The sequence below is a fragment of the Phaenicophaeus curvirostris genome, chromosome 4 (assembly GCF_032191515.1).
Source record: "Phaenicophaeus curvirostris isolate KB17595 chromosome 4, BPBGC_Pcur_1.0, whole genome shotgun sequence".
Taxonomy (NCBI): Eukaryota; Metazoa; Chordata; class Aves; order Cuculiformes; family Cuculidae; genus Phaenicophaeus; species Phaenicophaeus curvirostris.
Window position 1 is genome coordinate 3,660,091 of NC_091395.1, and position 22,227 is coordinate 3,682,317.

At 41.0% G+C, this 22,227-nt stretch overlaps 1 protein-coding gene across 2 annotated transcripts in view; it reads right to left on the reverse strand.

Annotated features, from left to right (window-relative positions):
- Positions 1–5,212: 5,212 nt before the first annotated feature.
- The window catches only part of LOC138719757 (bifunctional heparan sulfate N-deacetylase/N-sulfotransferase 4), a 107,798-nt gene continuing 90,783 nt past the window's right edge, over positions 5,213–22,227 (reverse strand). The window contains exons 9-15 of one of the 2 annotated variants that reach the window (XM_069855151.1): positions 21,504–21,627; positions 19,601–19,775; positions 18,354–18,524; positions 16,389–16,498; positions 11,677–11,779; positions 10,862–11,391; positions 5,213–5,669 (exon numbers count right to left, since the gene is read on the reverse strand). In XM_069855151.1, the coding sequence (XP_069711252.1) occupies positions 11,272–11,391; positions 11,677–11,779; positions 16,389–16,498; positions 18,354–18,524; positions 19,601–19,775; positions 21,504–21,627 (803 nt within the window). In that variant the 3' untranslated portion in view covers positions 5,213–5,669; positions 10,862–11,271. The remainder of the gene's footprint in view (positions 5,670–10,861; positions 11,392–11,676; positions 11,780–16,388; positions 16,499–18,353; positions 18,525–19,600; positions 19,776–21,503; positions 21,628–22,227) is intronic. The other variant, XM_069855152.1, reaches the window with a different exon arrangement.

The following is a 22,227-nucleotide window of genomic DNA, read 5'->3' on the forward strand; positions in this document are numbered from 1 at the left end:
TATGGAAGACATGGAAATAGAGAGGAAAGAGTGGACTGTTGGTAAATGCTTCAATTCTTTCTCCTTGGAGCTTAATTCTCCAGGGTGGTATTTCTGAAGGAGATCAAAAATTAATTTCTCAATTACAAAGGAACAATGTTATGGCTGCCATGAAGATAGCACGGGCAGGTCCATGTGCAGTTTCATCAGCAATTGACCGCAGGGAGAATGGAGATAAATTTCACAGCATGTATTTTTCTGACAGTTTCTAATAGCTCGAGTTTTCAGACAGGGCAGAGCTGTAAAGCCAGTAAGGTCTTTGTGTAAATTTTATTAAAACAGTTGCAATGTCCAAGAGGACACAGAATTATCTTCTTTAAGGATTCCCCTTTAAAATAAGCATATTTACAAAATTGCCTTCAGAGCACTTTTTCTGATTTCTCCTTCTGCTATAAGCTCGTTTATTTACTCAACCTGTGAACATCACCATTTATGCTGTAGTGGGGGACCAGCTGCAGCTGCTCTGGGCTGTCCTCTGTGCCAGCTCAGGGCATGGACAACTTCATTTTGGGGTTCAAAGAGTGTTTGTGGCTTTCTCTAGTTGCAGCGGGAGGGTGGGTTGAGCCCCAATCCTCTTTTTCCTGTGGGATTGCTGTTTGGCCCCCGTGCACCCCTCCTATGGGGGCCAGAGTGGATGTGGTTATTAGCATGTGATTAGTGTGTGCTTATTAGTGTTGGATCCTGTGATTTTGGACGCTTTCTCTCATTGCACAATTCACCTCATTGCCTAATTCACCTCATTGCCTGCTTAGTAGTTAGCTCCATTGTGTGAACGCACTAAGACTTAAATTAAAGTACTTGGGGCTTATGAAATTGTAGATATTTTCTGGAAAAAACTCTGTGTCGCTACAGAAATGGTGATTTAGGATCTGCACTAAAGCTTTCAGCTGCAAAGCATCTTCCTATGGTCATAAAAATTCTTCCTTATACAGATGTTTTCCACGCCAGAGCAAAATCACTGTGGCAAGATGTCACCATTATAAAACACATCTGTCAATTTTGTTCCTTAGTTTTTTTCCCACATGGGGAAAAAAAATTGCTGCTTCTGAAATGGGCTTTAGAAACACCAAGATAACATGGTCTGTCATACAGCACTTACACTAAAGCTTCCTACAGTGATCCAAGCAACCCTTGAATTAGTTCTTCTTCAGCCAGATGGTCTAACATAGAGGGAAAGAGAAGAGGTGTCTTCCTGGCTGTGCATCTGACCTTTGGAAAAATGAGAGTTTTTTGACTGTTCTGATTGTCCTGGCTGCTTTGGATTGCCTCCCTGTATGTTTCTAAGCTAGCAATGTTTTTATCTGGAGGTATTGGATCATATCTTTTAAGAAGATTGAAGGGAATTATGTCTCCAGGCTCAATGCTCTCCTCTTCCAGGCAGCTGACAAATTTTTGTGTGTTCTGTGTGGCAGTTACTGGAAATAGCTGAAGTCTGCAGAGGATGAACCGGGATCTATAAAAATGTTCTTCCTACTTAAGATGACAATTTATAATTTAACTGCAGCTCCCAACTTAATGATGGCACATTTACACACGATGCTATCCAACTCTGCCTTGCTTTAAAGCTGAGTAGCTTCTCTGGATTGGTGCTGAGCACCTGAACAATGGAAAAAAGTGTGGAAATAATGCAGGAAAGCCAGTAAGAGCCAAAAAACCCTCAGCACGCTCCTAGTACACTTAATTAACTAGGATATTTAAAAGTAATTAAAGTAGGTATGTTTTAGGAAATGAAAGATGATGCTTACTTGGGAGATTGGTGTTTCTTCCTCTGTGAAAGCTAGGAGCACAGGAAATGAGTAGAGAAACAAATTCAGTTGGCACTGAAAGTTAGAGGTAAAATAATTGATCAGGATGGTGGGAAGTAGCCCCAAGGAGGATGGGTAGGTAGAAAGAAATGGAGGGGAATCGAGTTACAGTATAACAAGGAGGGCAGCCTTTTAAGAGGAGAGAAAACTTTCTCCTTAAATAAAAAATTCATGGTCTCTGTATTGCCATACAATAAACAAATATAAGTGAAAACTATTTCAATACATGGTTTTATTTTCCAGTATGAAAAGACCTTGTTTCAGTTCATCTTGGGTTTTATTGCCTGATGCAGTATAGAAGTCTGATGCAACAGTAGAAATAATAACTCTCAGAGATTTCGTAGGCTTTTAATGTCCTCCCCAGCCCTGCAGAGCAAATCAGAGGTCCCCTCGCAGAAGGGAACTCACCTTCACTCCATGAATTTAGACATGAGCATTAAGCAACCGTGCCAGCGACTTTTACTGCTGGGTACTGCACTGGGGATAATCAGACAAGAGAGACATAGACTACTGAATATAGCTGGGACACTAAATTTAGGAACTCTTCAACCACAAGTTTGTGGTGTGCTGTTTTATAGGCACCTCAGGCTGCTGGAAGGCATGACGTCCCTGCCTAGCAGTGAACCAGAGCAATAGCAAGTTTGGCCTGGGGTGGCAATCTGAACGTCTCTCCAGCTACATAGTGCATGGAGGATTTCATATTGATAAGATCACTGGGTTACTCAGTCCCTAGTCATGATGGGTACCCAAAAAGTGATTTTTTTTTTTTTCAACAGAGATTGTTTATGAAATTTTAAGCGCTTCACGTTGCAGTACAATTTTTCTTTGTTTACTTGGCGTGATTACACAAAGCTCTGTAGGAAGTTGTGCTTGTAACTACAGTGCCATTAAACAGCATTTTCTGTTGGTGGGTTTATTCTCTCCTTCATGATTATACTTAATTGTCATTGTTGCTAATGGGAATTGGGTGTCTTTGGAGGACATGCAGACTAATACTGAGATGATTCCCTGGCCTAGGCAAACACAGCGGAAAATAAATATTCAAGGAAAATTCTGTAAATAAGTATTTGCCACACAGTAAGTTCTGCAAAATCCCATCCTCTCATATAGCCAGCTTTTTCTTATAGTTCAGCTCATACTATGGTTAAATTACCCAACAGGGAGTGTGTCTTACAGATAAGTTCTGCAAGACAGCAAAGCGTACACCAGAGTTAAAAAAGTAGTAAGTCCAAAGCCAATTGAATGGCATGCAATTATCTCTCAAATTACAAAGTGCATTTTTGAACTCCCATAGCATTTTATGGAATCGCAAGTTAGATTAAGGAATCCCATTCCCCCTACTGCTGACCTTCCTCTGGCTGAAAATAACCTCTGAAAAAAACCCAGGATGATTCTAACTACTAGCTCATAAAGTCAGTTGACCTTCTGTGAAGAAAGCAGATTTGTGTATTAACATGTCACATTCCTGTTCTCAAAGAAATAGGAGCACTATAAAAGTCGCCTGTTTGATTAGACTTAGCTGTATCAGGACAAACAGCTTTGTAAACCCAACTAAGTGGAAGATATGGGTTTATTTAGGTTTTTTAAATGTTTTTCTCCCCACCCAACATCTGGTTTTCTTTGATTCATCATGAATGGAAATATGACTATAAATTACATGTAGAATTCCTTTCTGTCATGGAATCATGGAATGGTTTGGGTTGGAAGGGACTTAAAGCCCATCCATTTCCACCCCTCTGCCACAGGCAGGGACACCTCCCACTGCACCAGGTTGCTCCAAGCCCCATCCAACCTGACCTTGAACACCTCCAGGGATGGGGCAGCCACAAATTCTCTGAGCAACGTGGGCCAGGTCCTCCCCACCTTCCCAGTAAACAATTTCTTCCTAATATCTCATCTAAATCTCCCCTCTTTCAGCTATAATTCTATAAGTCAATTTCTGACTGGAAGTTGGATATTTACATGCACGAAAAAATGGTCTTCCTCTCCTCTTACAAACTGCATGTAGAAAAAGCTCTTTTTACAGATGGGTAATCTCAGATTTTTTGTTACCAGTGGTCTGGGAGGGAATAGTCTGATTCCAGAAGCTAGAAGGGAAAATGCAAACCTTAATGAACTTAATAGAAGTGGTAAATTTTTTGAAAGACTTAGTCATGCTTCTATGAAATAAAACTCAGGCACGAACCTTGACTGAGCCTGGGAAGATTTCTGGTTTCGACAGAAACCATTCAGGTTCATTGGCAGGTGTCAGCTGTGGTTTCCACATGGCTTCCTTTCCCACACAGGGGATATGAAGGAAACACAAGAGGTGGCCAACAAAGGACACGGATCTGTGAGTGACTGATAAAAACTAGCTGTATTTTTGTTTTTAGTAATCCCTTCACTTAGATGTATAAAGGCATTTGGGTTCCAAAGCAGCAGACAGGTTAATGTCTGTGAGTGCCTGTCTGACTCTCAATTGATAACAATTATGATAGAAAGCTGATGGCTTTTTAGTTTTTAAGGACCTACAAATCATTTTTTTAAAAAAAAAACAGGATATTTTGAAAACCTTACCTACTGCATCTTCCTTGGCTGAAAATGTCAAGCAGATCCAGAAAGAAGCCAAGACTGGTATTAAGATGTCTGTAATGTCACTTCTAATTTGCTTAACGGTAAAGCTCTAGCAAGGCATAATTTACTATTCTGTAAAGTTTGTACTAAGAATCCTTGACTCTGATATGATTTAACCTCATTCTGACACAGATCTGTAAAGCAAATGAATATTTTATAATAAAAAGTGGGAGCATTAAGATATTTTAGGGGAAAAAATCAGTATCTTGTAATTCTGAGCCCACAGTTTAAGCCACCTTCAAGGCAGTTTGCATCAGCTGAAATCAGGTCCTTTTAAGATTCCTCAAGCAGAGCAGAGCAAAAGGCTGGTGGATAGTTAGAGAAAGAGCTTACATGGGGCTGTCTAAATGTCCCCACCCCTCACTGAGTGCAGGCAGGCAACACTTTTGAAAGGTAGACTCATAAATGTGTGTGATGCAGCATACAAAATACGTAAGTGTCAGACTTGCTTGAATTTATGTTCCCTGCCCTGGAGGTAGAGGAGGAAAAGGAGGGAGGCAGAAGATGAGGTCGATGGCATTCCCAGCGCTGGTGCAGCCTGCGCTGTAAATCCCACGGTGGCAGGGTTGCTGTGTTGAGGGCAGGTGAAAGCCTCGAGGAGTTGCAAGAGAAGCTGAGTCAGTGCACGACTTGAAATATACGGCAGAGGTTGTTGAAGAGCAGATTTTGGCTCAGGAAACAGCAAAGAGGATTTAAGGAAAGAAGAAAAGCTCTCTCTATAATATACCATCAGAAGTGTTTATTCTGTGGCAGTGAGAAGAACAAATAATAAGGTCTGTGCACATCAATTATTTAAAACAATCCCAGCAAATACAGACTTTGACCTCCCTCACCACCACCCCCCAACAAAAATACTTTGAGTGATCAAAATTTATTTTGATTCCTTTTTCTTCAACACCAAGTGTGGGATTTTTTGACTGGATTTGCTGTTGCCATGTAGGAGGGGAAAGAAAAAAGGAAAAAAAAAAAGAGCTAGGGCAAGACAGTTAAATTTTTCCTCAGCTCTGTCAAGATGATGTCTTTTGTTTTGAAATACTGCAGAAATGATAAGTCTTATAAAAGTTATCCAGTCACTGGAGCGCTGAACACCTCAGAATCTGTGTCGCTTGCAAATCCTTAATTATTTTTGGTAACTTTTCTAGATAGGATAGTGATGGAGGAATCGAATCCATAGACAGGTCCACGATTTTGCAGTCACGCTAAAAGGATGAACTGGAAGGAAAAGAGAAAATAAAGACAATGTAAGAAATGTTGTCTGACAAGGAAATTCCTGGCCCAAGAACATACACTTAAATGGAAAAAAAAAGTCACCAAAGCAACAAATCCTGTCAGATTTATGCAAAGACGTAGGAGCATATATACATATTTATATAAAATGTTGGACAGATTAATGATCTGATACTGATGACAAAAAATACAGCGAGGTGATCAGATGAGATTTCAGCTCTGTGAGAAAGACACTATGTACTGGTAAGAAAGAGAGAGCACTGCAATCCAAGAGCTAAAGGAGAAGAGCTAAATTGCATGCGCAAAGAGAGCTTCTCCTGACACCAGCAGCCAACTTAATCTTACTTAACTGCAATAAAATTAGACACTTAGCCTCCGCTGATTTATACACCTATGTTGTAGCAGTTTTACACAGCTGTCACACGTTCACACACCTATTATAAACATCAATATTAAACCCATTATAAACATAATTTGCTACTGATGGGAACTAAACGAGGAGTTTGGACTTGATGTCTGACTTGAAGGTGGCCCAGCTGAGGGGAAATGAGCACTCTGCACCCAATTTATTCTCAGCCGATCGTTCTGGAGATGAATAATGTTCCCCTGTCTCACGGGCTCTGCCCGTTGTGTGCTTTTCAGATGTGCTACACTGGCTTAAAATTTAACACAAATGGGAAGGAAAAGGACAAGGAGGATGAAGAAGAGAAAATATTCAGCTTCTGCTTTTCTATTCAGGGCATGTCCCCGCTGCCTTATTATCACATCAGAGAGTTTGGACCCATCAGCGCTTTCATTACGCAACATTTTTCCTCCCCCAAGAATTTAAAATTCTGCCATCTTAATTTGTTTTGGGCACACTTGGCAGTCTGATTCCCTATCAGAGAGAAAATTTGTTTTATTAGAAAACATCTATAAGCAGTTAATCCGGCAACTTTTTTTAGACCTTGGGAGGTCAATGCATAATTTAGAAGGTTTTGGATTCCATTCTGATTGCTTCTTGCTCAAAGACAACCTCTATTATACAAACTCAGTTTTCTGAAGGCTGAAGTCCTGATTTAATTGTCAAACATGCTGCCATGGACCCTGAAGCCATGGTCCATAATGTTTTCTATTTCTCATAGCCAGTGAATCAGGAGGATGGAAAGGAAAAGGACACATGCGGTATGGCGAGACCAGAAATGGTGTAGCTCTATGGGGTGCTGGGGGTGGAGGACAGCTTATAGCTCTAACCATTGCAGAGCACAGACCATGAGAGATGGGGGGAAGAAATCATAATTGGTAGTAGAAATCAAACTAGTGATGGATTTCCAGGAGTGATAGGGTTATGTGATACTTGAAATACAGGGATTATCCCTTGTGAAATGGGCTCCTGGAGATCAGCTGGGTTCTGCTGGAATGAATAGGAAGACTTCTCCTGGTCTCCATAGGCACCTAGGTCAGGTCCTCAGTGCATTAAGGCTCCTTCAAACCTCTGTATTTCCAGAGGAATGGGAGCAAATTAAGCTGCAGCTGCAGCCCTCCAGTAAAACTCCTATTGATTTACAGCCTGCACCACATGAAGGTATTGTGGAGATGTATCCTGTAGTTTATGAATAGGAAATAATGGTCAGTGCTATCTTTCCCAGCTACAGCCACCTTGCCATGAACAAATGTTTCATTTTTATTACATTTGTTTTGCTAGTCTTTAAGAATACCAAAAATTATGCGGTCAGTGATATTAAAGGCATAAAAGAAATCGAGATCATTTACAGCCAGTTCACAAAAGCTCCTCTATAATCCAGTGGTCCAGAGAAATTCTGTGTTGATGGGTTCTATTACAAGTAGAAGAAATGAAACTTTGAAATACCGTTATATGACACGTAATGAAGTCAATTCAAATGTCAGTTTTCAATGGAACATGAGATCTCTCAGAAATTTGATGCCCATTCAAACTTTAAAAATAATAATGGCGTACAGAAATATCTGGTGTGTTTTAAGGACATGATGCTATTACAGAGCTGAGAGTTGGCAAGACTGAATTCTTTTTTTTTCCCCCTAAATGAAAAGCTAAGAATAAGAACTAATTTTCCAGATTTTACCGTATTTGTCTCATTTCCTTGAAAAACTCCTGAAGCCAATTTCATGTTTATTTAGCTTTTAATCAAGAAGTTATGAAGTCATCTTTTAAATAATGGTGAGCCAATTCTAATGTGTTTTACTAGCTAAGATTTTATCAAATGGTTTATTTAGATGGTTATCTCTGACCAAGAATTACTTATCCAAAATTCTTACTAGACTAGGCATCTTTGGCACTGTCAGTGCTATAAGTTAAGAGAGTGAAATTGGAACAAAATACTTAACTGACACCCTCTCACCCTCAAATAGTCAACCCCCTTCACCCCCTCCGAGTTTTCTTTTATTTGACATTTATTTTGCCCTGGCTTATTTTGATGAGTCCTCCTGGTCAAAACATAAGAACTAGAAAAATTACTTTAAGGAAGAAAACAAAATCAAAACCTTCCCTCAGACCCTTCCAGTTCCCTCTCATCTTCAGCAACTATAGCTGTGAGATGAAATACCATCTCCTTTCAGCTCACCTAATTTTAGACCTATACAGCCGAGCTCTTCCTCTGAACAAGTTGTCTATTGTCCTTTTACAATCAATAGAGAGGCAGAGCCAAGATTAATCTCACTCATTTAAGCCTGCTTTGTGATGAGGTGAATAGTCTCCTAGAAGCACTATTTCCCCTCAGCATCTATAAAATTTGGTAGATGTCTCACTTATGTGAGATGAATCCCACTTCAATATTTAAAAGCAAATATGAGACAGCCCCATGGGCTGTGTGTGCAGGACCAAGGAGGGCAGTGCCAGCTCCTTGCACAGGTGAGGTACCTGGACCAGGTCAGTGCCAAGACTGAAAAAAGGCTTGGAACAATGTGGAGGGAAGAAGAAGCCAGGCACATTCAGATGGGCAGTGGTGGAGGAATAAGCTGATGTCGTGGTCTTGGTGGTCAGTCTCGTGATTTAGCAGTTTGGGAATGCTAAGATAGATATCTACATGTATCAACTGGTTTGAAATCTATATTAATTAATTTAAGTGCCCTTGGATACCACAGCCCATGTTGTGCACTGATTATTGTTCCCTGAGGCCACCTCTCACTAGTCTGAATTCATGGTGCAACTCCAGTGTCCAGTTCTGTCTCCTGAACTAGGAGGTAAGGATCAAATTCACAGGGAGGGAAAAGCACAAAGCCTCTGCACCACCTGAAATGGCTTGTACCTAGGAACCAAGAAGGGGAAGTTTGAAAACTAAAACCTACTCCATTTTGTGCTGCATAAAGAAAACGTAGCAAAGCTTTGCCAGCTTTTGTTTTCCTGAGAAAAATTGTTACAAAGCTAAAATGCCTAAATGGTATTTGTTTGCTGAGCTTAAATGTACCAGGGAGTTTCTTCCCAGACTTATGACCTTGCCCACACTGATCTGAGAAAAAGACACAGTTTGTAATATAGTTTTTTGGTAAACAATCCTTTCAGTTATCTGTGGGCACAAAAAGCATGTATTTAAAACTAAGCATATGCCTGTTCTAGATATAGGGTAGGTAGATATGCAGGTATAAAATTATATGCATCGTATATATGTGATATATAGTGAATATGCTTGCCCTTTCAACTCCATTAAAGTTTACTGCAAGACTTTATTCTTCAATAGACTTTTTCTTTTTTCAAAGCCTTAACAAATACTTTGGCCATTAAGTGGGTTTTTTTGTGGTTTTTTTTTTCTGTAGTAGCTTGCAGACTGAGAGCCTAAATGATTAACCCAATCTCTTACTTTGAAAGCTTAAGAGCAAAACCATCAATTTCCAGATAGAAACATAATTGTCAATATTTAATTATAGTCAGTACACTGCTTGCATATCCTGCTTAGATTTTAAAAGGTTTCAATAGTGTTTTAAGGGGCCCTATGGGATTATGACAAAATATTTGATATGATTTCATATCACAGAGCTGTGTCACAAGTGCTCTAGGAACCCAACAGATGTGATGAAAAACTTTGCCAGGGTGGCAAAGTACTAGTATCCAAAAGTCAGGCAATGGATTTCACTGAGATCTGGGAGGATGGCAACCATGCTGCCTTGCACCTCAGCAATCCATTTGACTCCAGTAAATCAGGATATATCTTGTTGTGAAGGGGAGAAGAAACCCAACAGAAGAAAGCGCACAACTTTCATCAGGAAACAGGTTAGGTGAGAATTTAGCCCACTTCTTTCTGCTGAGAAAGCAATGATGGTGCCTTAATACTACATAGATCGTAGAATCATAGAATAACCAGGTTGGAAGAGACCCACCGGATCATCGAGTCCAACCATTCCTATCAAACACTAACCCATGGCCCTCAGCACCTCATCCACCCGTGCCTTAAACCCCTCCAGGGAAGGTGACTCAACCCCGTCCCTGGGCAGCCTGTTCCAGTGCCCAATGACCCTTTCTGTGAAGAATTTTTTCCTAATGTCCAGCCTAAACCTCCCCTGGCGGAGCTTGAGGCCATTCCCTCTTGTCCTGTCCCCCGTCACTTGGGAGAAGAGGCCAGCACCCTCCTCTCTACAACCTCCTTTCAGGTAGTTGTAGAGAGCAATGAGGTCTCCCCTCAGCCTCCTCTTCTCCAGGCTCAACACCCCCAGCTCTCTCAGCCGCTCCTCATAAGGCCTGTTCTCCAGCCCCCTCACCAGCTTTGTTGCTCTTCTCTGGACTCGCTCCAGAGCCTCAACATCCTTCTTGTGGTGAGGGGCCCAGAACTGAACACAGGATTCGAGGAGCGGTCTCACCAGTGCCGAGTACAGAGGGAGAAGAACCTCCCTGGACCTGCTGGTCACGCCGTTTCTGATCCAAGCCAAGATGCCATTGGCCTTCTTGGCCACCTGGGCCCCTGCTGGCTCATATTCAGTCGCTGTCAACCAACACCCCCAGGTCCCTCTCCTCCAGTCAGCTTTCTAGCCAGACTTCTCCTAGTCTGTAGCACTGCACAGGGTTGTTGTGCCCCAAGTGCAGGACCCGGCACTTGGCCTCGTTTAACACAACCATTAGGGATCCTGGCTGCAAAGTCCTGAATACTGCCCTATAAAAGGATAGGCAACTTGCAGGACTGGGGGAAAACCCAGTGAAAACAAGCATGGAAGGACCCCAGCAGGTGACCAACCTCACAGTCCAGCGAGAGATGTTCCCATCCTTTGCTCATGTCCTGACAGACTGCAAGTTGTCACGTACACTGAAGTCAATCCGTCCTACACACAGTTTCTGGTGCTTCCTGGTGAACAGAGGAACTAGGCTATGCACAAATCCTGGTCTGGATAAAGAGTAATGCCACGTAGCTCCATATTATTTCCTGGAAGCTGACAAAAAGGGCCGATGCTAATAACTGTCAGCGCGTGCATATAAACAGTTGTTGGGTTTGGGTTTTTTTCTTCTTTTGTGTTCATTTTATTTTTCTTTTTAATAGAAAGAGTGTTGTTCATGAGGTCCTCTACTGACGATCACAAGTGAGTCGGAGAAGCAAGGGGTTTGACAGTGAAGGAAATTGTCCTTGTTTGGGTCCCCCACCCTTGCCTGCTACCTGACTTTCTGTAGCTCCTGTCTCAGCCAGGAGGGCAGGGGCTGCCCTAGCCTGTGCAGCAGCTTGGACAACTCCACGTTGTGGTCTCTGTAGTAGCTTGATAGAAACGCTCGAGACTGAGAAGGATGAAAAAAACCAACAGTCAAACAAGGAAAACTCATTCGATAGCAGATTTTTGGCTTGTGCTCCTGTCTGGGAGCTAGAGCAATGCTCCCAGAGTGGGGTTCGTAAGAGGGAACAATTCATCTCCTGTCATTCAAAGCTCATTAAAAGTTCCTAATTTTAAAAAATATCGAGCCAGTTAAAATAATAATAGCAAAGAAATCGGCGTGTTTATTTTAGGAGTTAAACACAGCCTCAATATTAAAAAATCTTAACTTAAATCTCTGGAAAGCCCTTACCTCTTGGTCCATTGGTGGGTATTTTCGACCTTTGCTTTTTCCCAGGCACTTTGTTTTCCCTCCTTCCAATAACTGGCACCAAAAGCCTTTCTGAGGGTCAAACCTACAGAGGATTATACTTTTTGAAAGACCTTGCTACAGAAGAATCTCCCAGCTACTAAGATATCAGTGTTAGCCAACAATTATTATTGCACACATGTCTCTAGATAACTGAAATACTAAAGACAGAGTGGGAAATATATTTCCTCTCTTGTGAAAGCTTTAGGAATTTATTTTTTCCACGTTTGCCTTGGGAGTGGCTAAAGACGATAAAGTTTCCACATTGTGCCTTACCTATGCTAGCTAATTTTTGTTCTATTTGTCCAGCATAGAAAGTACAAGTTTTAAGCACATCTGTAGGATGCCAGTCAAGATCCAGAGCCTCACTCTCAAGGCTCTTACATGGCCACACTCCAGACTGTGAATTGTATTTTATTGTCTGGTTCTGGTCAGAGATTTTGTTCATGTCAAACTGTTCTCTGTATCCTTGTGGGATGCTAATGTTTTGATAAATTGGCACTTGAACAAAGAATGTTTTGTTGAAAAAAACCTACTGATCAGCTTTTTTCCTGGAATTAGATGTGCCGTGTTCTCAAGGACATCGTTAACTGTGCTCAAGGAGAGCTCTTCATTTGGCCAGTTGGAGCCAATGCTATTGTAGGTCAGCAGTGCCAGGGTGAGAGGGGTTGAAAAGTGGAAAGGGATTGAGTTGCTAGCTCCAACAAGCATAGGCTCAATCCCTAAGCCTGTTCATATAGAAGAGGCTGTGATTGTTGCATGATTACAAAGCAACGAGAAATATAAGATTTAAGTGTTGTATGTTGATTTTTGAGTGAAAATTTCAGGTCTACTGAAAGAACAACTGTTTGATTGTTGATAATTTAACTGCACCCAAAAAGCTGGATGTTCCATATCATTAGACCTAAATATCGTTTTCATTCCAAAGATGGCATTAGAGCATAAACACTGTCTTAGCAGTCTTATCTGAAATATGCAATTTGATTTTGATGTTTAAAATTCAAAGATACTGGAATTTTAGATTAAGGCTTTAAAACACGTCCTCTGTACGGAATGAACAACATGCAGTGTTCAGTTTTGAATTTATTGCTATGGGACTTGCAGCGTGCATAAAACATTGAAAAGGCTCACATTTCTGCTATTCAGCAGATGTTTGAAAAGGATGAAGTATAATTGGCTGGAACACAGAGTTAATTAGTTACAGACTACCTTTTTGCCCTGGGTCTAGCCACACGACACGGGTGCACCTGCAATTTGCTTCTTTATGTAATTGAGTTGGTTTCTGGAGAAGGGTGAACCTCCTTCACATTTTTTGTCCTGCCCAGCCTATTATTGCAAGCCTGACCCTTGTTTCCTAAATTGTCTCAGCAGCTACAGAATTAAAAATAAATAAATCATTGATTAAATGGATAGATTGATGATAGATTCACTTCTACTTTGCCCTTTTCTATATGCTTGTTGCATGGTGAAGTGCTTTAGCCAGCTTGCACTAATTTCTCAAGGGAGGCAGAAATATAGTGTGCTGGGTGAAAGGAAAACTGAAAAACTATGCTCCAAACAATATTTCTGCCCCAGAAGGATCATAGTGAACATTATTAAGCAAATGTGCAAATTTTGGTAGGGAAAATGAGGGTAAGAGCTCAGGCTGGATTCAACCTGTTGCATTCAGGTGTTACGAAACTCACAGGACTCCTGAAAGCATAATTGGGCACAATAGGAGTGTTTATTTAAAAACAGTGATAGCCTTAAGGCTAAAGTCACAAGTGAGCTTTTTGGAGCAGTCAGCTGAGGAAAAACAAAGGAATTTTCCCCTGTGAGGCTGGATGTAGAGCTGCTTCTGAAAAATAGCGTGGCATGATGAGCTGGGCTGGGGCAAGCAGCATTTTGACTGCCCTTTGCCAAAGCAAAGCTCTGTCCTGCCTCCCTTCTCTGCTGCCTGCTAAGAAAAAAAAAGGAACAAGGGAACCACTGGCCCACGCTATCCCAGACTGTGAGTCATCTGAGGATGTAGGGCACAAAATACATATTCCTAGCAGTCAGTGGAGCTTCAACAGGGTCGATTAAAAGGAAAGGTCTTTTGTAACTTTAGTTCATGTGTCCTAAGTTTCTGTATATTAAGTTCAGGCACTTTGGATTGGAAGGGACCATTAAAGGTCATCTAGTCCAAACACCTGCAGTGAGCAGGGACATCTTCAACTGGATCAGGTTGCTCTGAGCCCTGTCCAACCTGACCTCAGATGTTTCCAGGGATGGGGCATCTACTAACTCTGTGGGCAAGCTGTGTCAGGGTTTCACCACTCTCATCATAAAAAAAAAAGTCGTCTTTATATCTAGTCTGAGTATAGATCCTCTTTGGCAGCGTGTTTAAGAAGCAACAAACTAGTTGCCTGTTTCAGCTGTGGCTCTTACTAACTTGGTGGTGTGTGCAGTTCTCTCCAGATGCCTGAGCCCTGCCTCTGTTTCCCCCCTGCTCTCTTTCCATGGCTCATTTTGCTCTCCTATAAGACATTCACATAATTATTCAGGTTGATGAACATGTTGCTCACTAGTGTTTGCAGGACTGGGGCCTCAGGCTGCTTGGTGACAACGTTAAAAATGTGTGGTATACAGTTATTAGGCAGTAATGACTCGGAATGAACCTATGCAATCTTTTTTACTTTGGCAGTCTTACCATAATGCAAAGACATTGTTTAATGCATTTTTCTCTTCCATCCTAAGTCCATACAGAAATGTGTGCTTCTGCACCATATTTGCATTCTTGGTGCCTCTAAACAGTGGTTGTGTAACTTTATAGATCTGTTTATAATCCATTTTTTCTGTCCAAACAAATATGAGAAGCCAATTTTTTCATGATGTGTGACTCCACTGACTTTAATTTAGTTACAGAAAGGAAGATATATGTATGTGGGTGTGTATTTTTAAAAACCTAGCAGAAGGCACTGCAGATGTGTGGCAGCCGTTGTTTGAACATCAGTAGTTCAGCTGTGTATTCAAATTCCTCCTCCATTTCATCCGCTTTGGAAACCAATGACTTAAAAATTTACATTCTGCTATCCAAATTTTTTCCTTTAGAAAAAGGTTTTGGCAGAGCAAAATTCTTAAGACCCAGAGAACAACAAGCACTCAACTCTCACTGTGTTATATAAGTAATCATAACCCTCCAAGTGAAGGAAACTAACCATAAGCAGAGAGGAGGCAGAGTGGAATAGATGGTCTCTTTTTCCCACAATTCTCCTAGTACCAGCCTGCGTGGAAAGTTAGGCTTTTCTACTTCCCACCCCATGTGCAGGCTCATCCTCTCTGCTTGCACACTGACTAGGAAAAACCGCAAAGCCCCCAGCTCCTCAGCCTACAGATGTCCCAGGGCTCTCCCAGCCCAGTGCTTCTGGCCATAATGAGATGATGCTCCTCATCCAGAAAGGCTCAGTGAAAAAGCTTCTTACAGTTTTCTGCTGGACTAAGAGAGGAGAGAGATTCAGCCCACTCCCACCCCTGCAAGGCTCTGCCTTTCTGCAGGGAACTGAGAAATGTCAAAGAGAGAGTGCCACACAGGCCATTAATCCCCTTTCACAGGGAAAACCTCACCCTCCGGGTAGCAAGAATGAGAAATGTGATCCAGGCTCATGATAGCTGCCTTCGCTAGATCGGAACCAAAGGCTGTGGGAAGTCAATCAAAAGGCTTTCCCTAAGTTCAAGGGACCTTGATTTGGGCTCCTGCAGAGTTCCTGCAGTTTTGGCATTGACACTGCGAGCCATGAACAATCAGGCTTCTAGGTCTTAGGGTTTTGTGCTTTGTAGGCAAATTTGAGCTTCTCCCTGTGCTCCAGGTGCCGTGCTTGAGCCTGGAATTTCCAGCTTAGGGATCTACTGTAAGTAGCTGACAATTTTAACAAATTTAGGGTGTATTGACTAAATTCTTCTGTGCCGTGTGTCTGGTTACTACCAGGTAAAAGGTTGTCAGAATGGCTCGAACATATATGAAAACAGAATAAAAGAATGATATTGTTCAAAGCAAACTATTAAAGAAACTATGTGATCTGATCGATCTTACGATACTGAGTGCTTGTAACCCAATCTCTCTCATTGGACTCCTATATGAATGTGATAAAGACATTGAAGCCAAAGTTTGCACACCCAACACTATGTTGTCTTCAGCTTCTGGAGACTGTCATAAGGTTCAACAGTCTGATGTGCAAATGTGGGATGAGCTTTTACCTGAACAAGCCACATCAACTGAACATACATTTTAAACAGTGCATCAATGAGAGCAAAACTAGATACCCTTAGAAAACAAGCCATGGGCATCTCTGATCAAACGCTCAAACTGAGCAGACAGTTTTTACATGACTCTAGGCTTTTGTTCTGCATCTAATAGAAAATACTGAGCAGTCATTTGTTCTGTGTGTTGTGCAAAGTAGAGTTTTCATGTGGAAATATACACAGTTATGCAGTTAAATTCTGTGGTGTATTATCTATATGCAAGTTAAGGGGAAACTGGATGGGTGTTAAACATGACTATAAGAATACTCCAAGATTTGAAAAAATATCATTATTGTAATTTTTTTTGTTTATTTGTAGTTAATAATCAAGTGATCTTTGTAGGAGGGGGTGTACACCATGATCCCATAGGGCAGATAATAAAGAAACAGACTCACGTTAGAGCTTCAGAGTAATTATAGTGAGGAGAGACTCCAAGAAACTTCTGCACTTCATCCATCACAGTAGCTGGGTCACTTCTTAGCTGCTGTCCATCAATAATAAGCAACTGTAGGGGTAAATATGGTAGTTATTTAGAAACAGGATTAAAGTTAACGAAAGAATAGCATTCTTTCCCTTCTGTGACAACACAGATCTAAGTTAGCGTGTGACTTTGTACAGTGCTAATAACAAACATATGGATGAACTTCTTTTAGAAGTTCTTTTTCAACTTACCACCAGCCTATCAATCATGTAGGCTTGCAAAATTGTTAGCAAAGAGGTTTTAGGGGTTTTTTTTGTTTTGTTTTGTTTTTAATTAAAGATTGATGTGATTGACCTTCACAAGAAAATATTAAGACAATGTATCAGGAGTCTACTGGAGTACCAAGCAGCATTACTAATAACTGTTCTGGGCAGACGTGTTTTATATTTATTGTGAGGCCTTATTATGAATTATTAAGTTTTGGAGTGCACAGACTGAGTGAATGCACATTACCGAGTGCCCATTAGTAAGCACTGTGAGTGCACTCCCTGCGTGCACCTTATTAAGAATGAGTGCATTTTACTGTGTATCTTGTAAAATTAATCACTGTAACTATGAAACATGAGTGGTTACAGGTTTTACAAGAAATATGTCAATGTGTCTCTTGAATGTTTAATAAGAGGGCTGTGCTTACACTTTGCTACAGCAGAAGAAGGGGAAAAATCTTCATGAGAGGGGGAGCAGCCCTGGGCGAGCGTGGAGAAGGAGCATAGGTAACAGGGAATGGGATGTTCAGCACCCTTTGCTTGCTCCAAATTTGCTAGAACAGCCTCTTTTCCTTCAGAGGAACAATTTGGGAGATGGTGGCTGATGAGATGTGTCCTGTTTGCTCCTAGGGCAATACTGCTCAAATGCTTTAGGGATCCTTCCCCATTTATGAGAGAGAGGAAGGACATACAAGAAAGAAGAAACTAAATGATCAACAGAGACTTTTTCTTTTCTCCTGGAAATGGGATTGACCTGCTTCTCTTCTTTGTAGTACAGCTGAGACTGCATAAAAAGAAGAGAGAGGACTGCAGAAAGAGCTTCTATTTGTTTTGGGTTGGTTTTTTTTTTCCCAGGTCCCTGTCTAAACAAGCAATGTTCAGTTCTGCTTCCTTTCAGCAAAATTCTCTCCCACATAGAGCAGTCTCTGGAGACACATGTTCATTAGGCTCATTAAGTACCTCTTACAACTTTTTCCTACAGTAGGTAGACCTCTGAACTAATCTGTGGACTATACCCATAGGTAAAGAGTGCCCATGCATATATTTCTTAGTACCAAAATGTTTGCTTTATCTTTGTATCTATACACGCTTTTTTTTTTTAGTAATGGGAATATTCTTTAGGTCCATGTGTTTATGTAAAATTTTCTTGGGAATGATTGTAAAAGCCAATTCAATGAAACATCTGAATAAGATGAGGCAAAAGAAGGAATTTCTGCTCTGATGTTGAGAAAGGCTAATTCTATATCAGGATTAAAAAAAAAACAACCTGAAATATTCTATGAAAGGGAGTGAGTGGGAAGCAGAATGAAATTTCTTTATAGAAAAGGCCCTGGCATTTTCTAAATGAACTTGCCAAACCTTCCCACAATGTCTCAGTCTGCAGCTGCTTGTTTCTTGGGACCCAGAAGCCCTGACAACCTTGGCTGATGCTGGAAGGAAATCCCAAAGTCCCCCAGCAAGCTCATGTGGCCACAGTTCATAGCATCTTTTCCATTAGAAGACAGAAAAATCAACAGGCTTCTGCCAAATATCCTGATCTTGTCAAATCTGTATTTCCTAACAGCTAAGAGTTCCAGTGGGAAATATTGCATCACCTCTGTTGAAGAGGCCGTGCTTATTTTGAGGATTCCTGAGAGTCAATGAGCTTGGTGAAACAGCAGGTTGGAAATTACCTGTGAAGCAGGGTAATGAGTTAACCATCTTTCAATATGGACAGCGTACCACCCCGGTGTCAGGCATCTCTTCTGGAGAGTCCTTATCTCTGAGGGCGCCCAATGGCTGGACGTAATGACTTCATAAAAATTGAATTTCAGGGCAGCGGGGTCCTCATGGGATCGCTGATGCTGAAGAGAGATATTTAGACAGGTCACAAGAAGGCTGAAGATCAAGCCATAAGCTTTCTGATAGCTGCTAGGAAGGATGCGCTGGCATGGCCAGCCTGGCTGCAGCCACTGCTGCTTCTGTCAGGTAGGAGCAGAGAGAGCAAGGAATCAGGATGGGGCCACTCAAGGACCCCCCTGGGACAGGTGAGGGGTAGCTGAAGGGCTAAATTCTGTCAAAATAGGCACAATTCCTTGTCCTGCTTTCATCTCACGTCAGCGGTTGGAGAAGTGCACATGAGATAGTAAAAAGGATGCAAAATGCAGCCCTAGGCCATGTTTTAGTCCTTGCAGAACTCATAATAAGAGGATCAGAAATGGTGAATTTCATGCCTATTGCAACATCTTCAATTTCTGTCTGATTTAACACTGTTTTTAGTATTTCCTTTATCTGTAATACTACGCCATACTTTAAATGCATGCTTAAATGTCTGTTTAAAAATAGTTTTTTGAAAGAGTGCAGACTTTGTGTGGAAAGATGTGGGCTTAGTTAAAGGCAAGAAAGAGTATCCTAGAGTTCCCTCACGAAAACAACAGGCTTTCTTTTGTTTCCAAGGAGAGAAAAAAAAAAACCCTCTCTAGACACAGCTCTTTTTAACTCCTTGGAAATTTTATAAGACACTGCATATATTTGTACATCACCACATACTGTTTAGCTTACACACTGGTGGATGGTTTGAGGTGCCAGATTCTCAGCATCGAGAGCCCTGATTTTCTAGCTAGACCGTGCTCATTTTCCCCCGTATAACTCCCTGGGCAAGGAGCGCCGATTTTCCTCTATGCAGTGTCAGCTGTAATTGAGATTAAACTGTTTGTTTACAGCGAGTGGCAGCTCTAAGCTGAGAAGTTTCATCATTTATGACACTAGTGTCACAGGTGCCAACTGCAAAAGCTGGCATTCAGCGTCCTTCCACTTCTACGCAGAGCAAATGCTTTGCAATAAATCCCATTCTTGCTCAAGGCCACAAATTCCCACTGATGTTGCCCATCATCCCCTGTCATTGATTTCACAATCTGTGTATTGAAGGCAGGGTGTGTACCTGGTACCACGAATACGCCCGATCAGATGGGTCAATGAGGATGGTGATGATCTTGGCCTTGGGAATGAGAGAAGCAGCTCGCTTAGGGGCTTCCTCAGAATGGAAATAGTTGGCACTTTTCTCAAAGAGGAGGTCGGTGGTGATGTTGGAAGGAGTGGGGAAGAAATCCATGTACCTGGAGGTGAAGAATCTTGTTAGAATTAGTAGCATTACAAAAGGGTCATATCCCTGTGCTGCCCATTTCATGGTAGGTGAAAAGATGAATTTTCAGATATAATGCTCAACAAGCAAATTTGAATTTCCCAGCTCACTCCAGAACTGAAATAGAGGGAACACATCTTGGCTCTTACATGGTGCTGGTAATAGCTAAAACCTCCATGAAGTCAGGTAATTGGGTTTTTCCCTTGATGGATAGGCTTTTTTGCTAATAAGTTCAACGTCAAAAGACTATCTTTCACCAATTTGGGGTGAGTTCAATTTTAGCTGCAGAAAAAAATTGGAAATGCTTCAAAATGTGAACCATTTAATTTTCACATTGTTGAAATATTTCATTTTGGAACTGGCAAAGCTTTCCCTTTAGACGTTTTCAGAATGCAAGATTTGAATTTTGGCTTTGAATGGTCTTTTCTGCCTAAAACTGATTGGAAGTAAAAGTAATTAAAGCAGAAGGTTCAACTGAAATGGTGAAGAAATGAGATGAAGCAAAAGTTGAAGTTAGGAAAAATTTCTTTACTGAAAGAGGGATAAAGCATTGGAACAGGTTGCTCAGGGCAATAGTGGAGTCTCCGTCCTTGGAAGTTCAAAAAACATGAATATGTAGCACTTCAGGACATGGTTTAGTAGGCATGGTAGCTTTGGTCTGACAGTTGGACCTCGATGACTTTGGAGGTCTGTTCCAACCTTAATTATTCTATGATTCTAAGTTGTTTGGGAGGCATTTTTCCATCCCATTTGTTTTCTAAGCTTTTGAGAACTTCCAGTTTTGGTGGGACTAACTGTTTTTCATGTCCCTACTATGGAAATGAAGTATGCGGGACCTCACTCAGCTCACAGGACCCTACTGACTTTTGAGCATACAGGCACCTTCTTCCTCTACATGTTGTGCAAAGGGCTGCAGAGGAGACACCCCCCATCACTGCTCCTTCTTCTCCAAGTGTATTACAGCACATGCTCTACGATGGATACAGCTGATCTCTCTCTTTATGCAGTATGGAAAAACAAGCACCAAACATCGCTTTTCCTTTATTCTTTGTAACAATTTGAGCCAAGAAGCTGGTCTTGTAATTATGGGGACAGGCTGCTTTTATTAGTCAGTCTCATTTGCTCCACACACTCTCCATGCCGTACAGGAGCAAGGAAAACTCATCAAGATTAATCTGTTTCTGTGTAGTGTGATGCTTGTGTTACACTTCAGTTTTCAGGCAAGGATAAGAACTACTATTCCCTGTGGAAATGGAAACCTTACAAAAATGCTTTTCTTAAGCAAAAATAGTAAAAGCAATATTTAAATTTGTGATAGGAACACCAACTGAAATGCTTTACAGCTGTTTTTCTCATGAAGAGATAAATTGAATCTTCCTTCATGAAAAGGTGCTTTTGAAGAAAAAGACTATAATTCAGTATAGATACAGATATGAAAAGTCAGAGATGTTATTCAGCATGAAGACAGACATAACTGAGCTGGCTATTGTATTCAAAACTAAGAAAATTGTTACTGTAATATCTAAACAAAATTAAGGACTTGATTAAATGTCCCATCATTGCAAATTAGTTTCTCCTTCTGTCTGATAATGCATAAAATTCATCCAGTAATTATGTCGATGTCATACATGCTTTTGTAATTGTTCCATTGTGATTTGCCTTGTATTAATAATGAACACTTCTTTTTAGTTATTCTTCCTACCAGTCAATTCCCTTGTGGTAGTTGTTTCCATTGAAGAACTGAACTTCTTCAAAAGTTTTAGGGCTAGGGAGATTACTGATAATGGAAGGATGCATCAGAAGAAATAAATAAAGCGCTGTTGTTCCTACAACAACAAAAAGAGATGTCATTAGGAGATAGAAAAAAAAACCACCTTTGACTTAATTAATTCAAGAAAGCTCTTTAAATCAATGGACATTTAGATATAACATTAAAATTCGATTACCCTTAATAAGAAAGTCACCTATTGATGAAAAGGCTATGAAAGCACAAGGGGCTTTCAAAGGGAGGGGGAAAAATGTGCAGATTGCTCTGCTCATTGAACCTTTCCCAATCCAGACCCCACTCTCTGCTGCAAGCACGGTGTTGCTCTTGATGCCATTGCTTGCAGGAATGTGTCTTTAACCAGTGAGGGCATTTGGCCTGAACGTTTTTGCTTTCAAACTGTTTATATTGCACATAACATTTCAAGAGCACTAATTGTGGGATTATGCTTTTGTTGCTCCCAGAACTGCACCTTTCTCCTGTTTATTTTTCCTGTGGGTCTGCTGTTGAGGAATAAATTGTCTATTTCAATGATAACAAACCTACATGTAATAAGTATGCTTTAAACCCCCAATAATGGTACACTTTTATTATTTGTTTGACAAAAACAACTGGAAATTATTTATGGTGTGAACAAAATCTTGGAAAAAGTGTCTTCAAA